The 22,767-nt window shown below is 37.1% G+C and overlaps 1 protein-coding gene across 1 annotated transcript in view; it reads left to right on the forward strand.

The window, feature by feature from the left end:
• The window catches only part of LOC131857538 (uncharacterized), a 52,375-nt gene extending 29,937 nt beyond the window's left edge, over window positions 1-22,438 (forward strand). Inside the window, exons 4-5 of the mRNA XM_059210204.1 lie at window positions 11,607-11,855; window positions 22,175-22,438. Coding sequence (XP_059066187.1) covers window positions 11,607-11,855; window positions 22,175-22,438 — 513 coding nt within the window. The remainder of the gene's footprint in view (window positions 1-11,606; window positions 11,856-22,174) is intronic.
• Window positions 22,439-22,767: the final 329 nt, after the last annotated feature.

Below are 22,767 nucleotides of genomic sequence, written 5' to 3' on the forward strand. Positions count from 1 at the left end.
AGAATACTTGCAATAAAATTAACTCAAAATATCACCCGAATCCACTAGATCAGATACATGGTCAAAATCCACTGATGTCTCCACCTGGCTTAATTGTAGTGCTTTAGGAATTTGATATGAATCAATGGGAACCAATGATCTACAAGACCATTTTTCAACCCACTCTTGTGATTCACATTCTTCCCACAAATAATACATGCATGAAGAAAAAAAAAACATACCATCTGTCTCGTATAAATTACTAGTGAACTTCAATTTGAACTCGTAAATGAGTGCATGTCACTCGATCCTACAACTCTACAACAATATAGATAATTTTCAATGTTAGATTCAGTGATCAACCAAAAATATCTATGAACCATTGACGTACTTGGATTGCCTGGACCCATCGTAGACTTACACCATCGCACAATTGTTTCTGCATCTATCAACTCAACACCACCTTCGTACTTCAATTCTTCTCTAGCTAGGGCTCTTTTCACACATGCTCCTGCACCATCGTGATCTCCCTTACCATGTCCAGCCTCAATGAAATTCCAAAAATATTGTACACCACTTGTCATATGCATCCTTGTCAACCAATAAAACATCCTTGCATTCTTGAATTGTGCGGTGCAATTATCTTACCATATTAAGTGTCGGTTGTATCGTATGTTCCTTTCCCTTAAACTATCATAGAAAACTTTAAAGTGTCCTTGCACAAACTCTGATGAATGAGTACGATCATCACTTCTGTAAAAGTGATACTCTCTTACAACCTTTCTATCCTCCTTTGTGCTATCATCTGCATGCATGAATGCTATGTGTAAAAAAATAGAAACTTGTGTCAAGTGATAATACATAGATTGCACTTCATTTTGAGGTTGTAGTGTATAATTTTCAGCAAAATCAATGATAGAGACAATGGTGCCAAGAGGAAATGTGTCCTTATATAACTTGAATTGCTCATCTAACCATCGAGCTCTATGTGTATGCATTATGTACTCATAAACTAGTTTCTCTTGAAACATTTTCATAAATTCAACTACACATATCATTTTTCACTAGCTCACATCTCTTCAAATCTTTTCCATCTTTAACTCCATATGTGGCTATCATGTATTTTCCAAAAGAAACTAGTTTTGTACCAATTTTATGTGTGCTCTCCAAATGTACGCATCTTGGTAAACATTTCAAACCACCACATATAGCACAAGAACATTCCAAACAAGGCATCTTATAATAAATGCAACCATCATGTCTATTACATAGCACACTTGAAATAAATTCTCTTACCGACTTAGGAGGTGCTTGTATATTGCATTCCTGCAAAACATCGTTAGTGTGCAAAGTAGAACAAATATGATGAAAAATATCATAGTGCATGGAAAATTCATTATGCATCCTACAACAACATGTGGTGCATACATGATTAAGCTTAATATAAAAAGGTTTTGTCATTTCAAAAAATCTTTGAGAAATTCTTATTTGAGGAAACTTTTGAAGGAATCTTTAATAAAATTTAGTTTGAGTCATATCCAAATAGTGTTTGGCATGTGGCTCATGATGTTTAGACCCAATTTTCCTTCTAACAACATCTCTTTGGTTGGGCGAAACTCTTGTGTTGTCATGCCAAAAAAATTCAATTAATGTTCTTAGTGCATCAACAACAACCTTGTCTTTGCGTGGTAGTCTATCCAAGAATTCCCAAAGAGAATTATTGTTAGGTTCCTCTATTTTTTCCTGCCTCTTTAATTCTTTACTTAATGTTGTTCTACTAACGTTTAATGACTTACTTAGATGTTAGTCTACCCCGATGTTCCTCAAACGATCTTTTTTTATTTTCTTGCTCATTATGGTTGATGTAATGACACGTCGAGTAGCATTAGAATCTTTAGTACATGATTTTGAACCAATAGCTTGATATGCATTAAATATATTTCTCACAATAGTTCTTTCACTATTACTTTCAGATGATCTTAGGCCTACAATTTTCATTGTCTCTCTAAAATTCAAATTTTTAATCATTTGAACAATTAATTGATATCTTGCGGTTTGATTTAAGTTTTCAAAATAGTTTTGCCATATTTTTTTAACCATTCTCCTACAAGTTTGTTCATTCATTTTATTGCTCATTGGCTTCAATATATTCTCATCAATGTCAATTAGATACTTTGGTTTCCTACGAATGATTCTAGGAGGTGTTAACATCGGTGCATTATGTACATTCAATTCATCAGATAGAGAAGTTGTATGTTCATCATTTAATTGATTATTCAATCTGGTATCTTCTTCAATTGCATTAGGTGCATTATGTTTGTTTCATAAATCGGATTGAGATGTTGAGGATGACATACCTTCTTCTCCCATTGATCTTATGTCACATAATTTTTTCATGCGTTGCCTTTGTCTTTCCTTTTCAACCCCTCATTGTTCCATCGTTCCTTGCATGTTCTTTCCCATGGTTGTATCGGTTGTCCTAAATAGAATCATATTACATATATATGTAAACAAAAGTTCATAAACAAATAAATAGCCATAAATATGAATCTTATCACTATTTTTTGGAATCAAACTATTAAATAGGCACAATACTATTGACAAAACTAATAAGAACAACAATTCAATTTTTTGAAATCATGCAAAAATAAAAAATTCACTTACTTCTATGTATAAAATGGTGATAGAAGTGCAGACATAGTTCCAGTGGGGCCTTCAACAACCTCAAAAACTTCTTTTGAGGCAGTTGAGGCTCTTGGGAAACTAAAACTATGTCTATGTACCGTGTACACGTTGTTAGTCCATAAAATGTTGGCAAGCCCAACGGTATTTTTTTTCCCATTCTGTACTAATAAGTAGCGTGTACGCGCTCCTAAGCCTAAAAAATTTTATCACACAGTAGCGAATAATGGGATTAATACCATGTATGCGCTTACAAGTAATAAGTACTGTGTACATGCTCCTATGTCTTAAAAAAGTTATGGCATGGCAGTGAACTAATAGGTTCAGTACCCCGTATGTGCTATTGGTAGTAGAAAAAATGTGAATGAAAAGGGAGGGAGAGAGAGAGAGAGAGAGGGAGAGGGGGGAGAGTAGGGGGACAAAGAGAGGAGTGGGGGTGAAAGGGAAGGAGGGAGAGAGGGAGAGAAGAAGGGGGGAGGGAGAGGAGAGGGGGGGAGAGAGAGAGAGAGAAGGAAGGAGGGAGAAGGAGAGAGAAAAGAGGGGAGGAGGGAGAGGAAGAGAGAGAGAGAGGGAGAGAGAGAGGGAGAGAGAGGGAGAGAGAGAGAGAGAAGGGGGGAAGGTAGAGAGAGGGAGAGAGGTAGAGGGAGGGAGAGAGGGAAAGAAGAGGGGGAGGGTGGGAGAGAAGAGGGGGTATGGAAGAAGGGAGGGAGAGAGGAGGGAGGGAGGGAGAGGGAGGGAGGAGGGAGGGAGAGAGAGAGAGAGAACACCGTATGATACTATATTATCCCTTAGGACACCATAGGACCTATAACGACACCAAATAGTGTCCTAAGAGGTCATAGAACACCATATGACCCTTTAGAACACCATATGGTGTTTTTATGGGTCATTGGTGTCCCGAGGGGTCATATTGCATCCTATGACCTTAGGACACCATATGGTGTTGTTATGGGTTGTATGGTGTATTAAGGGGTCATATAGTGTTCTAAGGGGTCACAGGACACCATATGACCTCTTAGGAAACAATACGACCTCTAATGACACCTAAGGGGTCATATGGTGGGCTAATAAAATGATATATTAAATTTAAAGTTATGAATAGAATATCATACAATAGAACATCGGTAGTTTAGTTTTGATATAGCTAAGTTATACCATTGTCAGCATAAGAGAGACTCCATGTGAACAAACAATGAGGCTTCGCTAAAAAGAAAGTGTAAGAGCTTGACCTAACCCTAAGAGTACTGCCTAAGTTCTAAAACATATGATGTTATTAAATTTGCAAGGTTATAGGACTGATCTCGATTGTGACTATAGGAATTATAGAAGAAGAGAAAGAGGGAGGGAGAGAAGAAGAGAAAGAGGGATGCAGTATGGAGGAAAGGAGAAGAGGAGAGAACAAGAGAGGGAGAGGGATGGGGTATTGAGAGAGAGAGAGAGAAGGATGGGGGAGGGAGAGGAAGAGAGATCAAATCCAGGACACAATACAAAATGACCCTTAGAACACAATATGACCCATAACAACATCTAAGGGGTCATAGGGTGTCCTAAGGCATCATATGACACTATATTATCCCTTAGCACACCATAGGACCTATAAAGACACTAAATAGTGTCCTAAGGGGTCATAGAACACCATATGACCCTTTAGAACGCCATATGGTGTTGTTATGGGTCATTGGTGTCTCAAGGGGTCATATAGAATCCTATGACCCCTTAGAACATCATATGACCTCTTAGGAAACAATATGACCTCTAATGACACCTAAGGGGTCATATGGTGAGCTAATAAAATGATATATTAAATTTAAAGTTATGAATAGAACATCATACAATAGAACATCAGTAGTTTAGTTTTGATGTAGCTAAGTTATACCATTGTCAGCATAAGAGAGACTCCAAGAGAACAAACAACGAGGCTTTGCTAAAAAGCAAGTGTAAGAGCTTGACCTAACCCTAAGAGTACTACCTAAGTTTTAAAACATATGATGCTATTAAATTTGAATGGTTATAAGATTGATCTCAATTGTTATTATAAGAATTAAACACTTGATTTCTTTCATGGGTATGTATCGTTCCAAACTGTTTGACAAGCGATGATCAGCATATATTACCACTGCCATGCATACAACAAACTTTAATTTCTTTAGGTGACAGGCATTGTGTAACAACATGGGAACTCTCGCATACCCACCGCTATCATTATCCAAGACATCATCTATGTTACTCTCCCTCTTTCTCTTCCTACTGGTTGTTTCCTTATGAAAAATATATTGCAAGTACTCTGACTCATCATGTTGCTTTGTTGACACTATTTTCCACATCTGCTCTTCTCATTAAAAATTCATTTGAGAAGAATATTGTTGCAGGTTTCCTTGTTTGTCACGGTAATGCACCTGCGGTTCAATTTCAAACCCTATTCCTCCTATTCAATATACACATACAAATCCATCAATCAATTTTCTTAGGAGAGCATACATGATAAAAATCAATGAGGAAGTTGTAGACAAGAAATAAATTCACTTACTTCTATAGAAGTGCAGACACAGTTGCAGTGGGGTACGGAGGGAGGGAGGGAGAGAAGAAGAGAAAGAGGGATGGGGTATGGAGGAAGGGAGAAGGGGAGAGAACAAGAGAGAGAGGGATGGGGTATGGAGGAAGGGAGAAGGAGAGAGAGAGAGGGAGAGAGAGAGAGGGATGGTGTCACAACCCTCCTTTATCACTTTTGGATTTAAAATATAATTCTATCATATTTTTGGTTAAGCTATTTAAAATGATTGAATAATTGTTATAAAAGAATAATAATAAACACACACACGCGCTTGGAGAATATAATTATTTTTATTATTTATTTATTTTTCACTCCCAATTTTGGCACATGTTGTAGGAAGAATAAGAAGCTTCTAGATGAATCTCCACCACCCTTGCATGTAACTCCCCCACTAAGTTTAATCAAATTGCATGAGTCCAATATTGGAAAAGAATCTCTTTTTTTAATTAAAATTTCTCGATAGTGGAATAGAGGGATTTTTCTTATAAATGATATGCAAGTTTTCAAAAATGGGAGTTGGTTATTCCATGAAGAAATTCTTCTCTCAAGTAATTGTTTTGGTAGTCATATTTTATTTTGGAGAATAGCTAAGATTGCTTTGGAGGATTTTTTTCAAGCTTGAAGGATCAAGGGAGGCTAGTTGAAGGATTCATAGGGGATTCTACATCAATTGCAAGTATCCAGGTTCTTGTAATTTAGTTTTATTTTATTTTGAATCATGCATCTTATTCTTGCTGTGAATTAGATTAGATCAATCTTGTTTCAATTCCTTGATGAGAATTAGATCAATTTGTTTCAATTCCTTGCTGAGTGTTAGATTAGTAAAAGAAAAAAAAAAGAGAATCTTGTTTCAATTCCTTGTTGAGAACTAGATTAGATCAATCTTTATTTCCTCCCTCTAATTCATCTCTCTAGTTTTCAAATAGAAATCTGAATCTCATCCTTTTAATAGATCTCGCTGTGAATAATTCTCTATGTTATTCTTATTTGATTCCATATATATTTTCTATTATCTGGATTATATATCCTCTCTGTGAAAATTAGTTGAAATGGAGGAATAGTTTTCGTTGTGAATAATTCTCTATGATATTCTCATTTGATTCCATATATATTTTCTATTATCTGATTATATATCCTCTCTGTGAAAATTAGTTGAAATGGAGGAATAGTTTTCGCTGTGAATAATCCTTTGTGATACTCTCATTTGATTCCATAAATATTTTCTATTATCTGGTTATATATCCTCCCTGTGAAAATTAGTTGAAATGGAGGAATAGTTTTCGCTGTGAATAATTCTCATTTGATTCCATATATATTCTCCTATTATCTGGTTATATATCCTCTTTGTGAAAATTAGTTAAAAAGGAGGAATAGTTTCGCTGTGAATAATTCTCTATGATATTCTCATTTGGTTCCATTAATATTTTTGTGTCCGGTTATCTACTTCTCTCTGGACATTGGTTGAGAAATAGAATATAATCCCTCTGTGTTAGCTTGTATTTCTCAGTTTAAACACCTACCTACTTCTTGATAATCTGTGCATCATTGGAGCAAATTACTTCTCTAGTTATTTTTATTTCTCTGTTGTATTTCGTCCTTGGGATTAATATGATATTCTCTCTTTTATATATATATATATATATATATATATATATATATATATATATATATATATTATGCGAAGTGATTAATAAATTTATGCGATTATGCGAAGTGATTAATAAAGTTATGCATTTATACGAAGTGATTAATATTTATCTTGGCACGATATAGTGCCTGTGCATACTGGCTCGCAGGTAGAGGACAGAGTTAATACTCCGCAGGGAGTGGTACCGTAATGGTACCCCCCACTAGCCTACGGTCACTATTGCGGCAATGGCCGCAAGGTATTGGAGGGGACCCGTGGGGTCTCACTCCCACTAGCCCCTTTTTAATGCCAATCAACATAATTCGAAGGGCAACGTTAATTTCTAAAAAAAAGAAATTCTCTTTTTCCTATATGTTTAAAATGTTAGTTTATTTAAATTCCTTTTATATATATATATATTTTTTAGTTTAATAGAAATTTTTAACTTATGTAATTTCCGAAAAGTATATATTATTTTTTTAGATTTCCTTTTCCAATTGTAAATTAAATTGTATAATTACCTTAGGAAAATTTATAATAATAATTAAATTCCCTTTTTGCAATTTTCAAACTGTAAGTTGAAATTGTATTAAAATTTATAATTGGAAAACTACTTAAAATTCGTTGGGTTACTTAGTTGGTATTTGGACTCATTGAAAAGCAATTATTGCACATTATCATGATTTGAATCTAATGACTAAATTAATCGCTATTTTGGAATCTATGACCATAGGAATCATGCATTGCTTAATCATGCATGCAAGTTGCACTATTCTTATAACATGCAAATTACTTATAGATTAATTACATTTATTGGCATTTCCATCTCCATGCAAGTTTCACATTTAAATATTATTATGCAAGTTTCCTAATCGTTATTATTATGCAAAGTTATATTTCAAGTTTTGAATAATAAATAATGTTAGTTATGGTTTTTATTCCATGTAATTCATCAAGTAGTTATTTCAAGTAATTGAGCTTTGCAATGTCTAAAATTCATAATTATTTTTGAAGCATGATGTTTATCATAAGTTAGGAAATTAAATAAAGGAAGTTGGAAAACCAAAACCAAGTAGCGTTTGGTATATACAGTGCCTCTGGGTCACACTTACGAGTAATGTCATCATGTTGAACTACTGCACTTAACGCCTAATAAAGTTACATCAACGACATCTATGGCATTGTCCCTATAAATCATCGGGGAGTAATAAGGGACACTTGGAAGTTAAAATCCAAGGGGCTGGTAATCCCCTTTGGATCGATAATTTAATAAGATAACTCTATAACAATCTCTCATCCGCTGAGTTAAACTATAGTAAACCCCTATAGGGATGGTGAGTGAAATGCTTTTATGAATTGATTTAGTCTCGAAAATTGTTGTCGATTAACAATTGGTCATGGGTGACGCTTATGATAAGAATTTAGGATCTAGTGTTTTAGGCCACAAGCAATAGGCCATCTTGAGCCTTTGCTTAAGTGCTACCACCGTGGGTAGCAACCGCAGAGAAACTATCTGGGACACTGACCCTAGAAAGGGTTGTGTACCCACAAATCAGTTTACATCAAACCATAGAGTAGAAAATAGAACTACATACTTTACGCCTTGATCCCATGCCAAAGCGGGTATGTAGGCAGTCCTGGGACGGAGTTGCCCCCCGTACTCAGGCATTTGTGGGTGGGGTCTAGGCTTAGTAAAAGAAAGATTGAGTACCAATCCTATTTTGAAAGATAAGATAATTAAATTGAAAAAAAAAAAAAAGTAATTCAATGCATACTCGGAAGGAATCCCGTATGGATTCGCTTCACTTCTCGAGGCTTTAAGCCAAATTTTGAGGCAAAATTCAAGCTTGTATTATGTTATTCAATTACTCCTAAGGACGGCAACCTCAATGCACTTCTGTTAATAGAGTGTAGTACTTAGTGAGTGGCTCAGGACCCAAATGGTCCCGATGAGTCTAAGTCTCTAGCCAGAGCACATCCTATGTAATGCCCCGTCAGGAACCCTAAAGGAAAACATCATAATCTATGCAACTAATGGTGAAATAATTTTATTTTTTTTATTTTATTTTTTTTTATCAAGGGCATGAATTAAACCTTAGCACATCTAATAACATAGCGGAAGTCTAACACCTGAATTTCCTAAGGGTTACCAATGAATATTACTTTGTAAATTAAATATTTAAGATAAAATTTCCACAATGAAAGAATTTTAAATACTTCAAGCAATCATATATTATATACAAAAGAATTAAGAAATTGAAATAGCATACATTACAATGTTTCTTTGCTTACAATATTCGAAAATACATGTTTTCAAAAAAGAAAATTACATCATGAGCTAAAATGTTACAAAATGAAAGTTACATAAAGTTTCTTTTCAAAACCTCTAGTTTTCAACTGAATAATGGTTAGGAACAAGAGCTAGTACATGAATCATGAACCAAGAACATCAGCGAAGTCCTTCCTCGCCTGAAGATACGTACCAGTACATCCAATGGGAAGTGACACTACCACCCGACCATGTGATTCCGAAAAGGAACCACCCCACCGTGCTGGAGATAATAGATAACCCTCAAGCAAGCAAAATGAAACAAGAACGAAAGGACTACAAGACTCCACTTACAATCATGTGACCCAACTCACAAAACACTAGTGACTCTAAGGAGAAAGTGTCATCGCATGTCTTATAATGGATACCATGGTACAGCCTCCATAGGTCCCGGCCCCCATCCTGGGTTATCCTGGTAACCTCTCCCGAACCTCCAATTCCAACTAAGACTCATGCAAACCTTACCAATCCTCTCATGAAGACAAGGTGGTAAGTTTGCCATTCCAGGCCTTCTTGCTACATTATGAGTCCTGTACTAGCACTCACCTATGTGCGAGGCACATTATTTTATTTAACTTTTATTGTACCCTTCCCTAGTCATTTATTAGATTTTCAGTTTCTTAACCAACTTCCAACGGGTTATCCTGTCACCACTTCGGGCACGGCCCCCGCTCGAAAGCCACTCTCTCTCTTAGGACACTACAGGTTAGTTCTATCTATAGAGCTCTATGGTGACACAGACAGCCATACCCAATTTTGACCTACCTCAGATGAAAGATACATAATTACTAACCTAAGGTTGACCATTACAAACAACTCACAGTGGCTCATTTCCTTAAGGTTATACATCTAAATAACTGGCCAAAACACAACACACAAGACATACTGACAACATGACTCAATGTACTTAGTTGCGACCACCATATAAACAAGGTAATCTTACGTACCATCACCTATCACAAAATTAACTTGCAATACGAATATACGTTGTCAAGACACGAAGAACAATTTGGTCGGTATAACACAGAATTTTACACTTATTAACATGTTTTTTTTTAAGAGTTCAATTACTCTTGTTAACTACTATGGGTATGCAACCTCAATAATTTCCACTTATACCATAGACTAAGATTAAAATAGATATATTTATTTCATCAAGGAAGTCTTACAAGAAGACATAATACATTTCTCCATAGAATAATGTCTTTATTTTTATTTTTATTTTTATTTTTATTTTTATTTTACACTAGAGTGTTACATCATTCTTCTAGAAAAAACGGAGAGGTGCACTCGTCAGACTCTACATGATCTAAAGGAGTATATCCTTCAGATTTGCTTTCACTCAAGGGAAAGTACCCCACAGACTCATTATCACTTAAGGGGGTATACCCCTCCGACGAGTTAGAACTTATAACTATCGGCTTTTCTAGCGAGCACTCTAGCTTGGGTTCTTTTCCTTTTCCAACAATAACTTCTTTAGTTGGACTCTGAGTAGGACCTTTTTCTATCTCTTTGCTCTCTTCGGGAGTTGGGTTATCTTCAGTAGGGTTGTCATCCACAACAGGCTTGACAGGTGTCAAAGAATCTTTCTTGACTTTCAAGTAGTGAGCATAACCTGCTACGGATTTGCGAGCTGTCTGTTTGACTCGTACCATCTCTGTAACGTATCAATAGTAAACTATTACTTCCCAGACTCTCCTAGAGCTACGTCTAATAAATCTTAATAACTAGGTTTTGAACACAACCATACATTTCTTCCATATAATAACAAGTGTGCAATTTGAACTTAAACACTATTCCACTTCTATAGTCATAACGTAATCACAACTTCTATTATATGATTTTATTTAACAATCCCTAACGATAAATAAAACATAACCATAACTATTTCATAAGCAAGACAATAAACATGACATATAACAGAGATTGTAAATATTAATGATCATAAACTAAGAAATTCCTGACCTATTTAATGTTGATCAATATGCAAGACCTTAACACCCTTTTGCTGATAAATGTGCTTTGCTTGCGATCCTTTTCACCAATACTTTCCAACTCTATAAAAAAAAAAAAACAACTCTCTTGATACTATCAAAACAATATCCTCTCTAACTCTATTCTTCTTTCTACAATCCACCGTCCTTCCTTGGATGCCAAAAATGACTTGTCCCCCCTTCCTCTCTACTCCCACCCCTATTTATACTGAAAATCACCCATCACTTCTCCTAAATCTGGGGCTTAGTAATAGTTATTAACTAAAAGTCTTTTACCTCCAACTCTTCTTGTTCCTCCACGTAAGGAGTCCATCTCCAATTAACTATAGTTCTTTGCGCTCCTTGATCGTGGTTATAGCAATTATCGGCTGGGTGGAGAGATCGGTAAATTATATCAAACACTTATGTGTTTGAATTCAGCGAATTGTGTGTTTAATCTGCCAGGTCTTGAGTCAACTAAGGTTTATGTTTCAGTCTTCACCTTACGTGCCAGTCTATTCCCCTCCTCAATCGGCCAATCTGCAGTTAGATGCAATGAACTGCAGCTCGTGGAAGAGTTTGGACATGGAGAAGTGGTTGTTTATCACTTTGAACAGCGAGAGGGGTGAGAGGTGTCATTGCCCGCTGACTGCAGTGTTAATGGAGGAAACCTCTCATTGCCCGCTGACTGCAGTGTTAATGGAGGAAGAGGGAGTACGTTGTTTATGAAGGAGGAGGGTAGTCAGTGGTAATATCGACCCCTCCCTATATTAAGGGGGGTGGTCAATATTACCATCGACCACCGTTGACCTAATACTAACTATAACCCCCACCACCTCCTATAAAATCAAGTTTGTTTTATTTGTTTTAATATAATTTCATTATTATATTTTAATAATTAATTAATAACTTTCATTTTAATATTTAAACATTAATCTTCATAGCAATTTTTACGTTTAAATATATAAATATATACTTTGATTTCAAATGCTTATAACTAATGACTTTTTTTTTTTTCATATAGATTTATATTCGAACAATCGAATTATTTATATATATATATATATTGTAGTCACACAAATCTGTCCAGCTTAATTAAATAAATATTCACTATTTATTTGATTAAAAATCCACTAGCCATCAATTAATTAAATAAATATTTAATTAATTCATCTCCAAACATTCTTCTATTAATTAAATAAATTATTCAATTTATTTTAATTAATTCATTAAATCAAATTCCAATCAATTAAATAAATAAAATCTATTTATTTAATTAAATCCCCTTTTCCTCTTTTAAATAAATTAAATAAAACATTTATTTAAATCATTATCCTCACCCCACTTGCATTTTCCTACAAATGCAACTTGCACACATTTATTGAAATAAATGAATTTTTATTAAAATCCTATTTTCCCTCACCCACCAAATCCACTTGCAAAATCTAATCCCCTTCTAGATTCTTCTAACCCCTTCCTAATTAGCCTAATCCATCCCCTAATTATTGTCACATTCCTAAGCAAAATGAAGTCACTTCTCAAAGACTCCAAAGTCTTTGAAAAGCATTTAATGCTTTGTGTGTTCAACAAATTAACCCCCAAAGTCTTCAAAGACCACTAATGGCTCTTACATGATCATTTATGGCTCTTACATAACCATTCATGGTTATTTCAAACTTGTCTCCCCAAACATTTATTGTTTTGACCATATTCATCCATTTCACATTTGCACAAGAATTTATTCATTGGATAAAAGATTTATTCTTTGAAAAAAAGAGTTTATTCATTCAACCAACCTTGACTTTAAATCCCAAGGTCATATCAAGCATTTAATGCTTATTCCCTCCCCTCTCAACCTATCTCACATTGACACTTGTCATCCTGGGATTGGGTTGAAAGCCCTCACATGGATTTGAAATCATTCAATCCTGACCCTTGTTGAGATTACTCAATCTCAACCATTCATTGCTCCATTTTTCCTATAAATAGAGCCCATTTCTTCATAATCCAGATCCTGAAAACTTGTATGCATTTAAGCTATAGACATTTTAAGAGAGCATTTTAGCATAATTAACTCATATATTGTCATCTTGGATAAAATAAATCATTTTAGTATCAATAGCTTAGTATTAGCTTTTCATTTCAGATTTGGAGCACAATACTACAATCTCAATCCTCCATAAGCATCCATAGTGCAAAAAGCTGCTGAGAGCTACACTATTTTGGAACTTGGAGAGGAGAGGAACAAGGGAGAAAGAGTTAAGAGCATGTTAGGAGGTATTTGGAGATGCCTCATCATATTTGCTTCTTTAGTTAAATATGCTTTCATGTTTTTAGTGTCTCTCTTGGTATGCCTATTTAGATTAGTTTTTGATTAAATAACACTAACGGTATTGTGTTTTTTGTGTTGTTTCTCTTAGACTAACCTTGTCCACTTTGCAGGGCATCATATATAACTCGTTCGAAAAGCTTATTAAATATAATATATTTATAATTCTAACTTTATACATGCATAATCCGAAAACACAATAATCCGATGGGTGATATCAACTACTGATAATACGATCACCTTATCTTAATTCCAATAACTACTTATAAGTGACTATTTCCCTCTGTGTATATAATGTCCTTACATATATTCAAACGATCGAATTGCAACTATCGAGCTAACAAGCTGATAAAATTCATATCAACTCATACCAAGATATTAACTCGTCCTTTATAAACAATATTAAGTCACTAGATCACTTGATTCTTTTTCTTACAATTACCAAAACTACTCTTTACTCTTATAGACGTAATAAACGTAATAATTACCAATGACATACAAAAATTGGGAACACTAGACACGCAAACTGAGCAAGCATCATGTGACTTTTATAAAGATCAAACAATAAAATATGAAGACCAAACCAATTGACAGAACAACTAACTGAAGGCACTCACCCGAGTGTAACTGACTAAAAATAGGGTCACTTCCATCGAAAAATATAAGGCACGCTCAGACCTGTGTAGCTAGGTGGAGACGATACCCCGTACCTATCCGGTACTTGTACCTGCAACATCCTGCATCACCGACCACACATGCATATATATATATAGAAATTTCAACATACACACTGATGAAGGAGAATCGCGACGTTCCCTGTCTCACCGAGATGAGTGAAGGAAAATCATCCCCTTACATCCCATACACTCATAGATACACAACACACAGTGCATAGATGAAATAAAGCATCAGTACATAGCAATGAACCATATAATGCCATAAAACATAAGTACATAAATACTGCAAATAAATCATATATCTCATAATCAAATAAAACATGGAACAATGTTATATAATTCTGAATAACAAATGATGATAATGTATCCACTGAGAATAACAAGAACAAAATATGAGTTCAAACGAGTAGGGGTACTACATTCTCCCCCCCAAGACTAGGCTTACTCCTAGAAGCCTAAAACAAATATGAATATAACTCTCTCATCTTCACTGCATCCTCCCAAGTTGTCGAGGTCTCATCATTTGGGTCCCATAGGACCCTTACCTGGTCGATGGTGCGACCCCTGAGGATCAAATCCCGATGCTGAAGAATGCGCACGGGTTCCATGGAAAGCTGCCCATCCTCGACCTGCAAAGAGTTCCAATCAAGAACATGTGTCACATCAGGGTGATAAGGTCGAAGGACTGAAACATGAAAGACATCGTGGATGCGGGATAGACTCGGTGGCAAGGCAAGGTGGTAAGCAACAGGACCTATCCTCTCAAGAATCTCAAAAGGGCCAACAAACCGAGGCGCCAACTTAGAACCCTTTCCATAATGGATCAGACTCCTCCGTGGACGCACTCTCAAAAACACACGATCGCCAATAGAAAATTGATGATCTATCCTATGAGCATCTGCATACTTCTTCTGCCTATCTTGTGTAGCTACCAAATTCTCTTGAATTCGCCCAACTTGTTGCTCCATCTCCCCAAGAATATCTGGACCTATAAGCACCCTATCCTCTAACCGATCCCAACTCAAGGGAGCACGGCAAGGACGACCATATAATGCCTGAAAGGGGGACATACCTATGGGGCTATGATATCCATTGTTATACGCAAACTCTACAAGGTAGATATAATCCTCCCAACGCGACTATTGGTCCATAACATACATGCGAAGCATGTCCTCCAAAACCTGATTCACTCTCTTTGTCTGACCATCCGTCTCTGGGTGATAGGCTGAACTAAAGTTCAACTGCATTCCCAAAGCATGCTGAAGTGAGGTCCACAAAGCTGAGGTAAAGACAGGATCTCTATCAGAGATGATCCACCTCGAAACCCCATGCAGCTTCACTACTTCCTCCAAGAAGACTCGTGGCACCACTGCTGCTGTATAGGAAGCTCGAATAGGAACAAAATGAGCAATCTTAGTCAACCTATCAACTATGACCATGATGGCATCATGCCGACGCAAAGAGACAGGCAACCCAACAATGAAATCCATGGAAATGATATCCCATTTCCAATCCGGTATCAAATTAGGTTGAAGAAGCCCTGCCGGGTGTTGATGTTCTGCCTTCACCCGCTGACATTCTAAACACTTTGACACTATATCAGCAATATCACGTTTCATGCCTTCCCAATGATAAATTTGTCTAAGATCTGCGTGCATCTTCTTGACACCTGGATGTGCCGAATAAGGTGCACGATGGGCCTCATTCATGATCAAGACGCGAAGACCCTCTAAAGAAGGTACATAGATCTGCCCATGGTGACGAAGAAGTCCATCTGCCTCAAGATTATATCCAGAATATCTTCCCTCTAAAGGCCTTCCAAACTCTATCATGGTTCTAACATCTTGATACCAAGTATCCTGAGGGAGAACTCTAAGAATCCTCTCTCTCAAGTCAACTCCAAGGGACAATACCGAAACTTCATGCCGCCTACGACTCAAAGCATCTGCCACCACGTTCTCTTTCCCTTGAATGTATCAAACATCAAAATCATACTCGCAGAGAAATTCCATCCATCTCCGTTGTCGAGCATTCAAATTCGGTTGTGTGAAAATATACTATAAACTACGGTGATCACTATGTAGTTCAAAATGACGCCCTAACAGAAAATGACGCCATCTAACCAAAGCATGAACTACAGCTGCCAACTCCAAATCGTGAACTGGATAGTTCAACTCGTGGTTCTTGAGTTTGCGAGACTCATAAGCAACCACTCGTCCATCTTGCATAAGCACTGCACCTATACCTTCCAAAGAGGCATCTGTGCATACTATAAAATCTCTAGATGGATCAGGAACTGCCAAAATCGGAGCACTGACAAGGAGTTCCTTCAAGGTACAAAAAGCTAACTCACATTGTTTTGACCAAACAAACTTCTTCCCTTTTCACTGTAGAGAAGTGATCGGGTGACCTATCCGGAAAAAGCCTTGAACAAATCAACGGTAGTATCTAGCCAAACCCATAAAACTCCGAACTTCAGAAACGTTGGTTGGCACTGGCCAATCAACAATGGCTTGGATCTTTGAAGGATCCACGGATACACCTTCCCCTGAAACTATAGGACCAAGCTAGTTTACCTCTGATTGAAAAAAATCACACTTTGCCAAATTAGCATAAAGTTGGTTTTCCCTCAAGCACTGCATTACCTATCGTAAGTGACCTTCATGTTCTTCCATAGCTCTAGAATAAATTAATATGTCATATAAGAACACAAGGACAAAATGATCAAGGTAGGTGCGAAAAACCCCATTCATGAGGCTCATGAAAACTGAAGGCGCATTTGTCAACCCAAATGGTACTACTGTGAACTCATAGTGACCATAACGAGTGCAAAATGTTGTCTTATGAATATCTGCATCCTGGATATGCAACTGGTGATATCCATATTTCAAGTCAATCTTAAAGAATATCTTGGCTCCCTTTACTTGATCAAAAAGATCATCAATACGAGGCAAAGGATATCGATTCCGGATGGTTACCTTATTCAGCTGTCGATAATCAATGCATAACCGAAGAGAACCATCCTTCTTCTTAACAAAGATAACAGGCGCACCCCAAGGAGAAACACTAGGATGAATAAATCCCTTGGCTAACAATTCTTCTAGTTGTAACTTCAATTCACTCAACTCTTGAGTGGTCATCCGATATGGAGCTCTCAAAATAGGTTCTGCACCAGGAACCAAATCAATGTGAAAGTCTATGTCTCTCTTTGGAGGCATACCAGGAATATCCAATGGGAATACATCAGCATACTCTTGAAGAATAGGGTGACTATCAAGAGTGATTTCTCGACTCTTTAACTCATCCATGTCCTCAAGAGTAACTACAAAAAGCTGACACCCTCTATGCATGCACCGCTTAAGTTGCATAGCAGAGATCATACGTAAGGATATTGGTCTCTGAACTCCAACAATTTTCACTTCCTTGCCAAGGTCATCTAAAAACTCCACTATCTTCTTGCGACAATCTACGTGAGCATTATGAGAAGATAGCCAATCCATCCCCAACACAACTCCATAAGAACCCAAAGGAATGACTCGAAGGTCAACTAAAGTAACTATGGTTCCTAGATTCAACTCACAACTGGGAATAAAGGCATCTACAGAAACACGGACACCTGTAGCCAACTCTACTTGCCACCTATTCATCTCCTTAGCAGACATGAGTCCACACCGCTCCATAATAGACGAAGAAATGAAAGAATCTGAAGCACTAGAATCAAAAAGTACAGAGATAGGGATTCCACACAACATACATGTTGCTTCTATAACTGTACCCTGATGATCAGCTTGGCGGTTATCCACTGCTAGGAACACTCTATGAGATCTGCCTGCATCTCCCACGGTAGGTTCTAACACTGTCGGTCGTTGACTACCTGTGTTGTGGAAACGCTGAGGACACTGCGCAGCTCTATGACCATACTGCCCACAAGAGAAGCAAGCTCCTCTATTACTTGTCGGACCACTAGTTTGCTGAAAATTTCCCTGGCTAGGAGCATGAGATGCACTTTGTGAGGATTCCCCTGTAAGGCCTTATCTACCTCTCTGCCAATTTCTGTTTTTCTTAAATTGAGCATTGCCACCCTTCTGGGTCTGGAACTGTTTTGGTTTTCATGGTTGCTGCTGCTGTGGTCCACCCTTAGCAGGTGCCTGAGGAGTCCTAAATGGTGCAGCTGACTGAAACTGATTACCACGAGCTCTATTTCCACTGGAAGGAGCACTCCCTATCTGCACACCTGTTTGCCCACCAAGAGCACGACTAAGGTTTAACTCTACCAATCGGGCCTTTGCCACAGCTATCTCCACTGAAGTTGGCTCAAACACCCTAACACCTCCACTAATGCGATCATTCAAGCCCCTCAAGAAATGTTGTACAAGCATAGCCTCATCATTACCAATTCTAGCATACTGTTTGAGCTCATAGAATCTATGCTCATATTGGTCTACCATCATACCATACTGTCGCAGTGCATGGAACTCATTTGCACGAGTTTGTCTCCATTGGGGCGAGAGAAACTGTGCCCTGAATCTCTCCAGAAATAGCTCCCATGTCATAGTGTTAATGCACACACCGATCATTTCCTCCTCCAATCTCCACCAAATTGACGCAAAGTTTTCAAGATGCATAATAGCACATCTTGCCTTGGTGTTGCTACTATATGGGAACATAGCAAAACACCTATCCAGACTGATAAGAAAAGTCTCTGCCTCGAGACTGGTACCCATACCATTAAAGAAAGGAGGGTTGGACCTCATCAAGTCCTTTATGTGACCCAAAGAAACTAGATCTTCATTGATTGCAATCCTTCTCCTTCTGGGTGATCTTTCCCTCTCTCTCTCTTCTGGAACTGGCTGAACAACCTTAGGCCTAGGGCCTAACCTAGCAAGAACCTCCTGAAACATTTGTCTCAGCTCTTCCCTTTCGGGAACCTATTCTTCTGCACGAGGTAAGTCCTGATGAATAGACTGTTCTGGCTCAGCACTAACATGAGTAGGTGGTGGTGAAGGACTATGATGATCAGAACCACGGCCTCGTTCTCCACCTCTTCCTCTACCTCTGCCTCTATTGCGACCACCCATACGGCCACCTCCCCTAGCTCTCCTAGCCATGACCGAGTACTACAAAAGAGAAAAGATGTAGATTTATAACAAGGATAAACAAGGAAAACACAAATGTTAAGACCTAAAATTTAAAAAAAAACAAGTTGAATAGACACACTACAAACCCAGAGTACCCAGTGTTGAAACTTGGGCTCTGATACCAAATGTAATGCCCCGTCAGGAACCCTAAAGGAAAACATCATAATCTATGCAACTAATGCTGAAATAATCTTTTATTTATTTTTTTTGATTAAGTGCATGAATTAAACCTTAGCACATCTAATAACATAGCGGAAGTCTAACACCTGAATTTCCTAAGGGTTACCAATAAATATTACTTCGTAAATTAAATATTTAAGATAAAATTTCCACAATGAAAGAATTTTAAATACTTCAAGCAATCATATATTATATACAAAAGAATTAAGAAATTGAAATAGCATACATTACAATGTTTCTTTGTTTACAATATTCAAAAATACATGTTTTCAAAAAAGAAAATTACATCATGAGCTAAAATGTTACAAAATGAAAGTTACATAAAGTTTCTTTTCAAAACCTCTAGTTTTCAACTGAATAATGGTTAGGAACAAGAGTTGGTACATGAATCACGAACCAAGAACATCAATGAAGTCCTTCATCGCCTAAAGATACGTACCAATACATCCGATGGGAAGTGACACTACCGCCCGACCATGTGATTCCGAAAAGGAACCACCCCACCGTGCTGGAGATAATAGATAACCCTCAAGCAAGCAAAATGAAACAAGAACGAAAGGACTACAAGACTCCACTTACAATCATGTGACCCAACTCACAAAACACTAGTGACTCTAAGGAGAAAGTGTCATCCCATGTCTTACGGTGGATACCATGGTACAGCCTCCATAGGTCCCGGCCCCCATACTGGGTTATCCTGGTAACCTCTCCCAAACCTCCGATTCCAACTAAGACTCATGCAGACCTTACCAATCCTCTCATGAAGACAAGGTGGTAAGTTTGCCATTCCAGGCCTTCTCGCTACATTATGAGTCCTGTATTAGCACTCACCTATGTGCGAGGCACATTATTTTATTTAACTTTTATTCTACCCTTCCGTAGTCATTTATTAGATTTTCACTTTCTTAACCAACTTCCAACGGGTTATCCTATCACCACTTCGGGCACGGCCCCCGCTCGAAAGCCACTGTCTCTCTTAGGACACTATAGGTTAGTTCTATCTACAGAACTCTATGGTGACACAGACAGCCATACCCAATTTTGACCTACCTCGGATGAAAGATACATAATTACTAACCTAAGGTTGACCATTACGAACAACTCACAGTGGCTCATTTCCTTAAGGTTATACATCTAAATAACTGGCCAAAACACAACACACAAGACATACTGACAACATGACTCAATGTACTTAGCTACGACCACCATATAAATAAGGTAATCTTACGTACCATCACCTATCAAAAAATTAACTTGCAATACGAATATACGTTGTCAAGACACGAAGAACAATTTGGTCGGTATAACATAGAATTTTACACTTATTAACATATTTTTTTTTAAGAGTTCAATTACTCTTGTTAACTATGATGGGTACGCAACCTCAATAATTGCCACTTATACCATAGACTAAGATTAAAATAGATATATTTATTTCATCAAGGAAGTCTTACAAGAAGACATAATACATTTCTCCATAGAATAATGTCTTTATTTTTATTTTTATTTTTATTTTACACTAGAGTGTTACATCATTCTTCCAGAAAAAATGGAGAGGTGCACTCGTCAGACTCTACATGATCTAAAGGAGTATATCCTTCAGATTTGCTTTCACTCAGGGGAAAGTACCCCACAGACTCATTATCACTTAAGGGGGTATACCCCTCCGACAAGTCAGAACTTATAACTATCAGCTTTTCTGGCGAGCACTCTAGCTTGGGTTCTTTTCCTTTTCCAATAGTAACTTCTTTAGTTGGACTCTGAGTAGGACCTTTTTCTATCTCTTTGCTCTCTTCAGGAGCTGGGTTCTCTTCAGTAGGGTTGTCATCCACAACAGGCTTGACAGGTGTCAAAGAATTTTTCTTGACTTTCAAGTAGTGAGCATAACCTGCTACGGATTTGCGAGCTGTCTGTTTGACTCGTACCATCTCTGTAACGTATCAATAGTAAACTATTACTTCCCAGACTCTCCTAGAGCTACGTCTAATAAATCTTAATAACTAGGTTTTGAACACAACCATACATTTCTTCCATATAATAACAAGTGTGCAATTTGAACTTAAACACTATTCCACTTCTATAGTAATAACATAATCACAACTTCTATTATATGATTTTATTTAACAATCCCTAACGATAAGTAAAACATAACTATAACTATTTCATAAGCAAGACAATAAACATGACATATAACAGAGATTGTAAATATTAATGATCGTAAACTAAGAAATTCCTGACCTATTGAATGTTGATCAATATGCAAGACCTTAACGCCCTTTCGCTGATAAATGCGCTTTGCTTGCAATCCTTTTCACCAATACTTTCCAACTCTATCAAAAAAAAAACAACTCTCTTGATACTATCAAAACAATATCCTCTCTAACTTTCTTCTTCTTTCTACAATCCACCGTCCTTCCTTGGATGCCAAAAATGACTTGTCCCCCCTTCCTCTCTACTCCCACCCCTATTTATACTGAAAATCACCCATCGCTTCTCCTAAATCTGGGGCTTAGGAATAGTTATTAACTAAAAGTCTTTTACCTCCAACTCTTCTTGTTCCTCCACGTAAGGAGTCCATCTCCAATTAACTATAGCTCTTTGCACTCCTTGATCGTGGTTATAGCAATTATCGGCTGGGTGGAGAGATCGGTACATTATATCAAACACTTATGTGTTTGCATTCAGCGAATTGTGTGTTTAATCTGCCAGGTTTTGAGTCAACTAAGGTTTACGTTTCAGTCTTCACCTTACATGGCAGTCTATTCCCCTCCTCAATCGGCCAATCTGCAATTAGATGCAATGAACTGCAGCTCATGGAAGAGTTTGGATGTGGAGAAGTGGTTGTTTATCGCTTTGAATAGCGAGAGGGGTGAGAGGTGTCATTGCCCGCTGACTGCAGTGTTAATGGAGGAAACCTCTCATTGTCCGTTGACTATAGTGTTAATGGAGGAAGAGGGAGTACGTGGTTTATGAAGGAGGAGGGTAGTCGGTGGTAATACCGACCCCTCCCTATATTAAGGGGGGTGGTCGATATTACCATCGACCACCATTGACCTAATACTAACTATAACCCTCGCCACCTCCTATAAAATCAAGTTTGTTTTATTTGTTTTAATATAATTTCATTATTATATTTTAATAATTAATTAATAACTTTCATTTTAATATTTAAACCTTAATCTTCATAGCAATTTTTACGTTTAAATATATAAATATATACTTTGATTTCAAATGCTTATAACTAATGACTTTTTTTTTCTTTTTTTTTCATATAGATTTATATTCGAACAATCTAATTATAT

This window comes from Cryptomeria japonica, chromosome 8, assembly GCF_030272615.1.
Source record: "Cryptomeria japonica chromosome 8, Sugi_1.0, whole genome shotgun sequence".
Classification (NCBI taxonomy): Eukaryota; Viridiplantae; Streptophyta; class Pinopsida; order Cupressales; family Cupressaceae; genus Cryptomeria; species Cryptomeria japonica.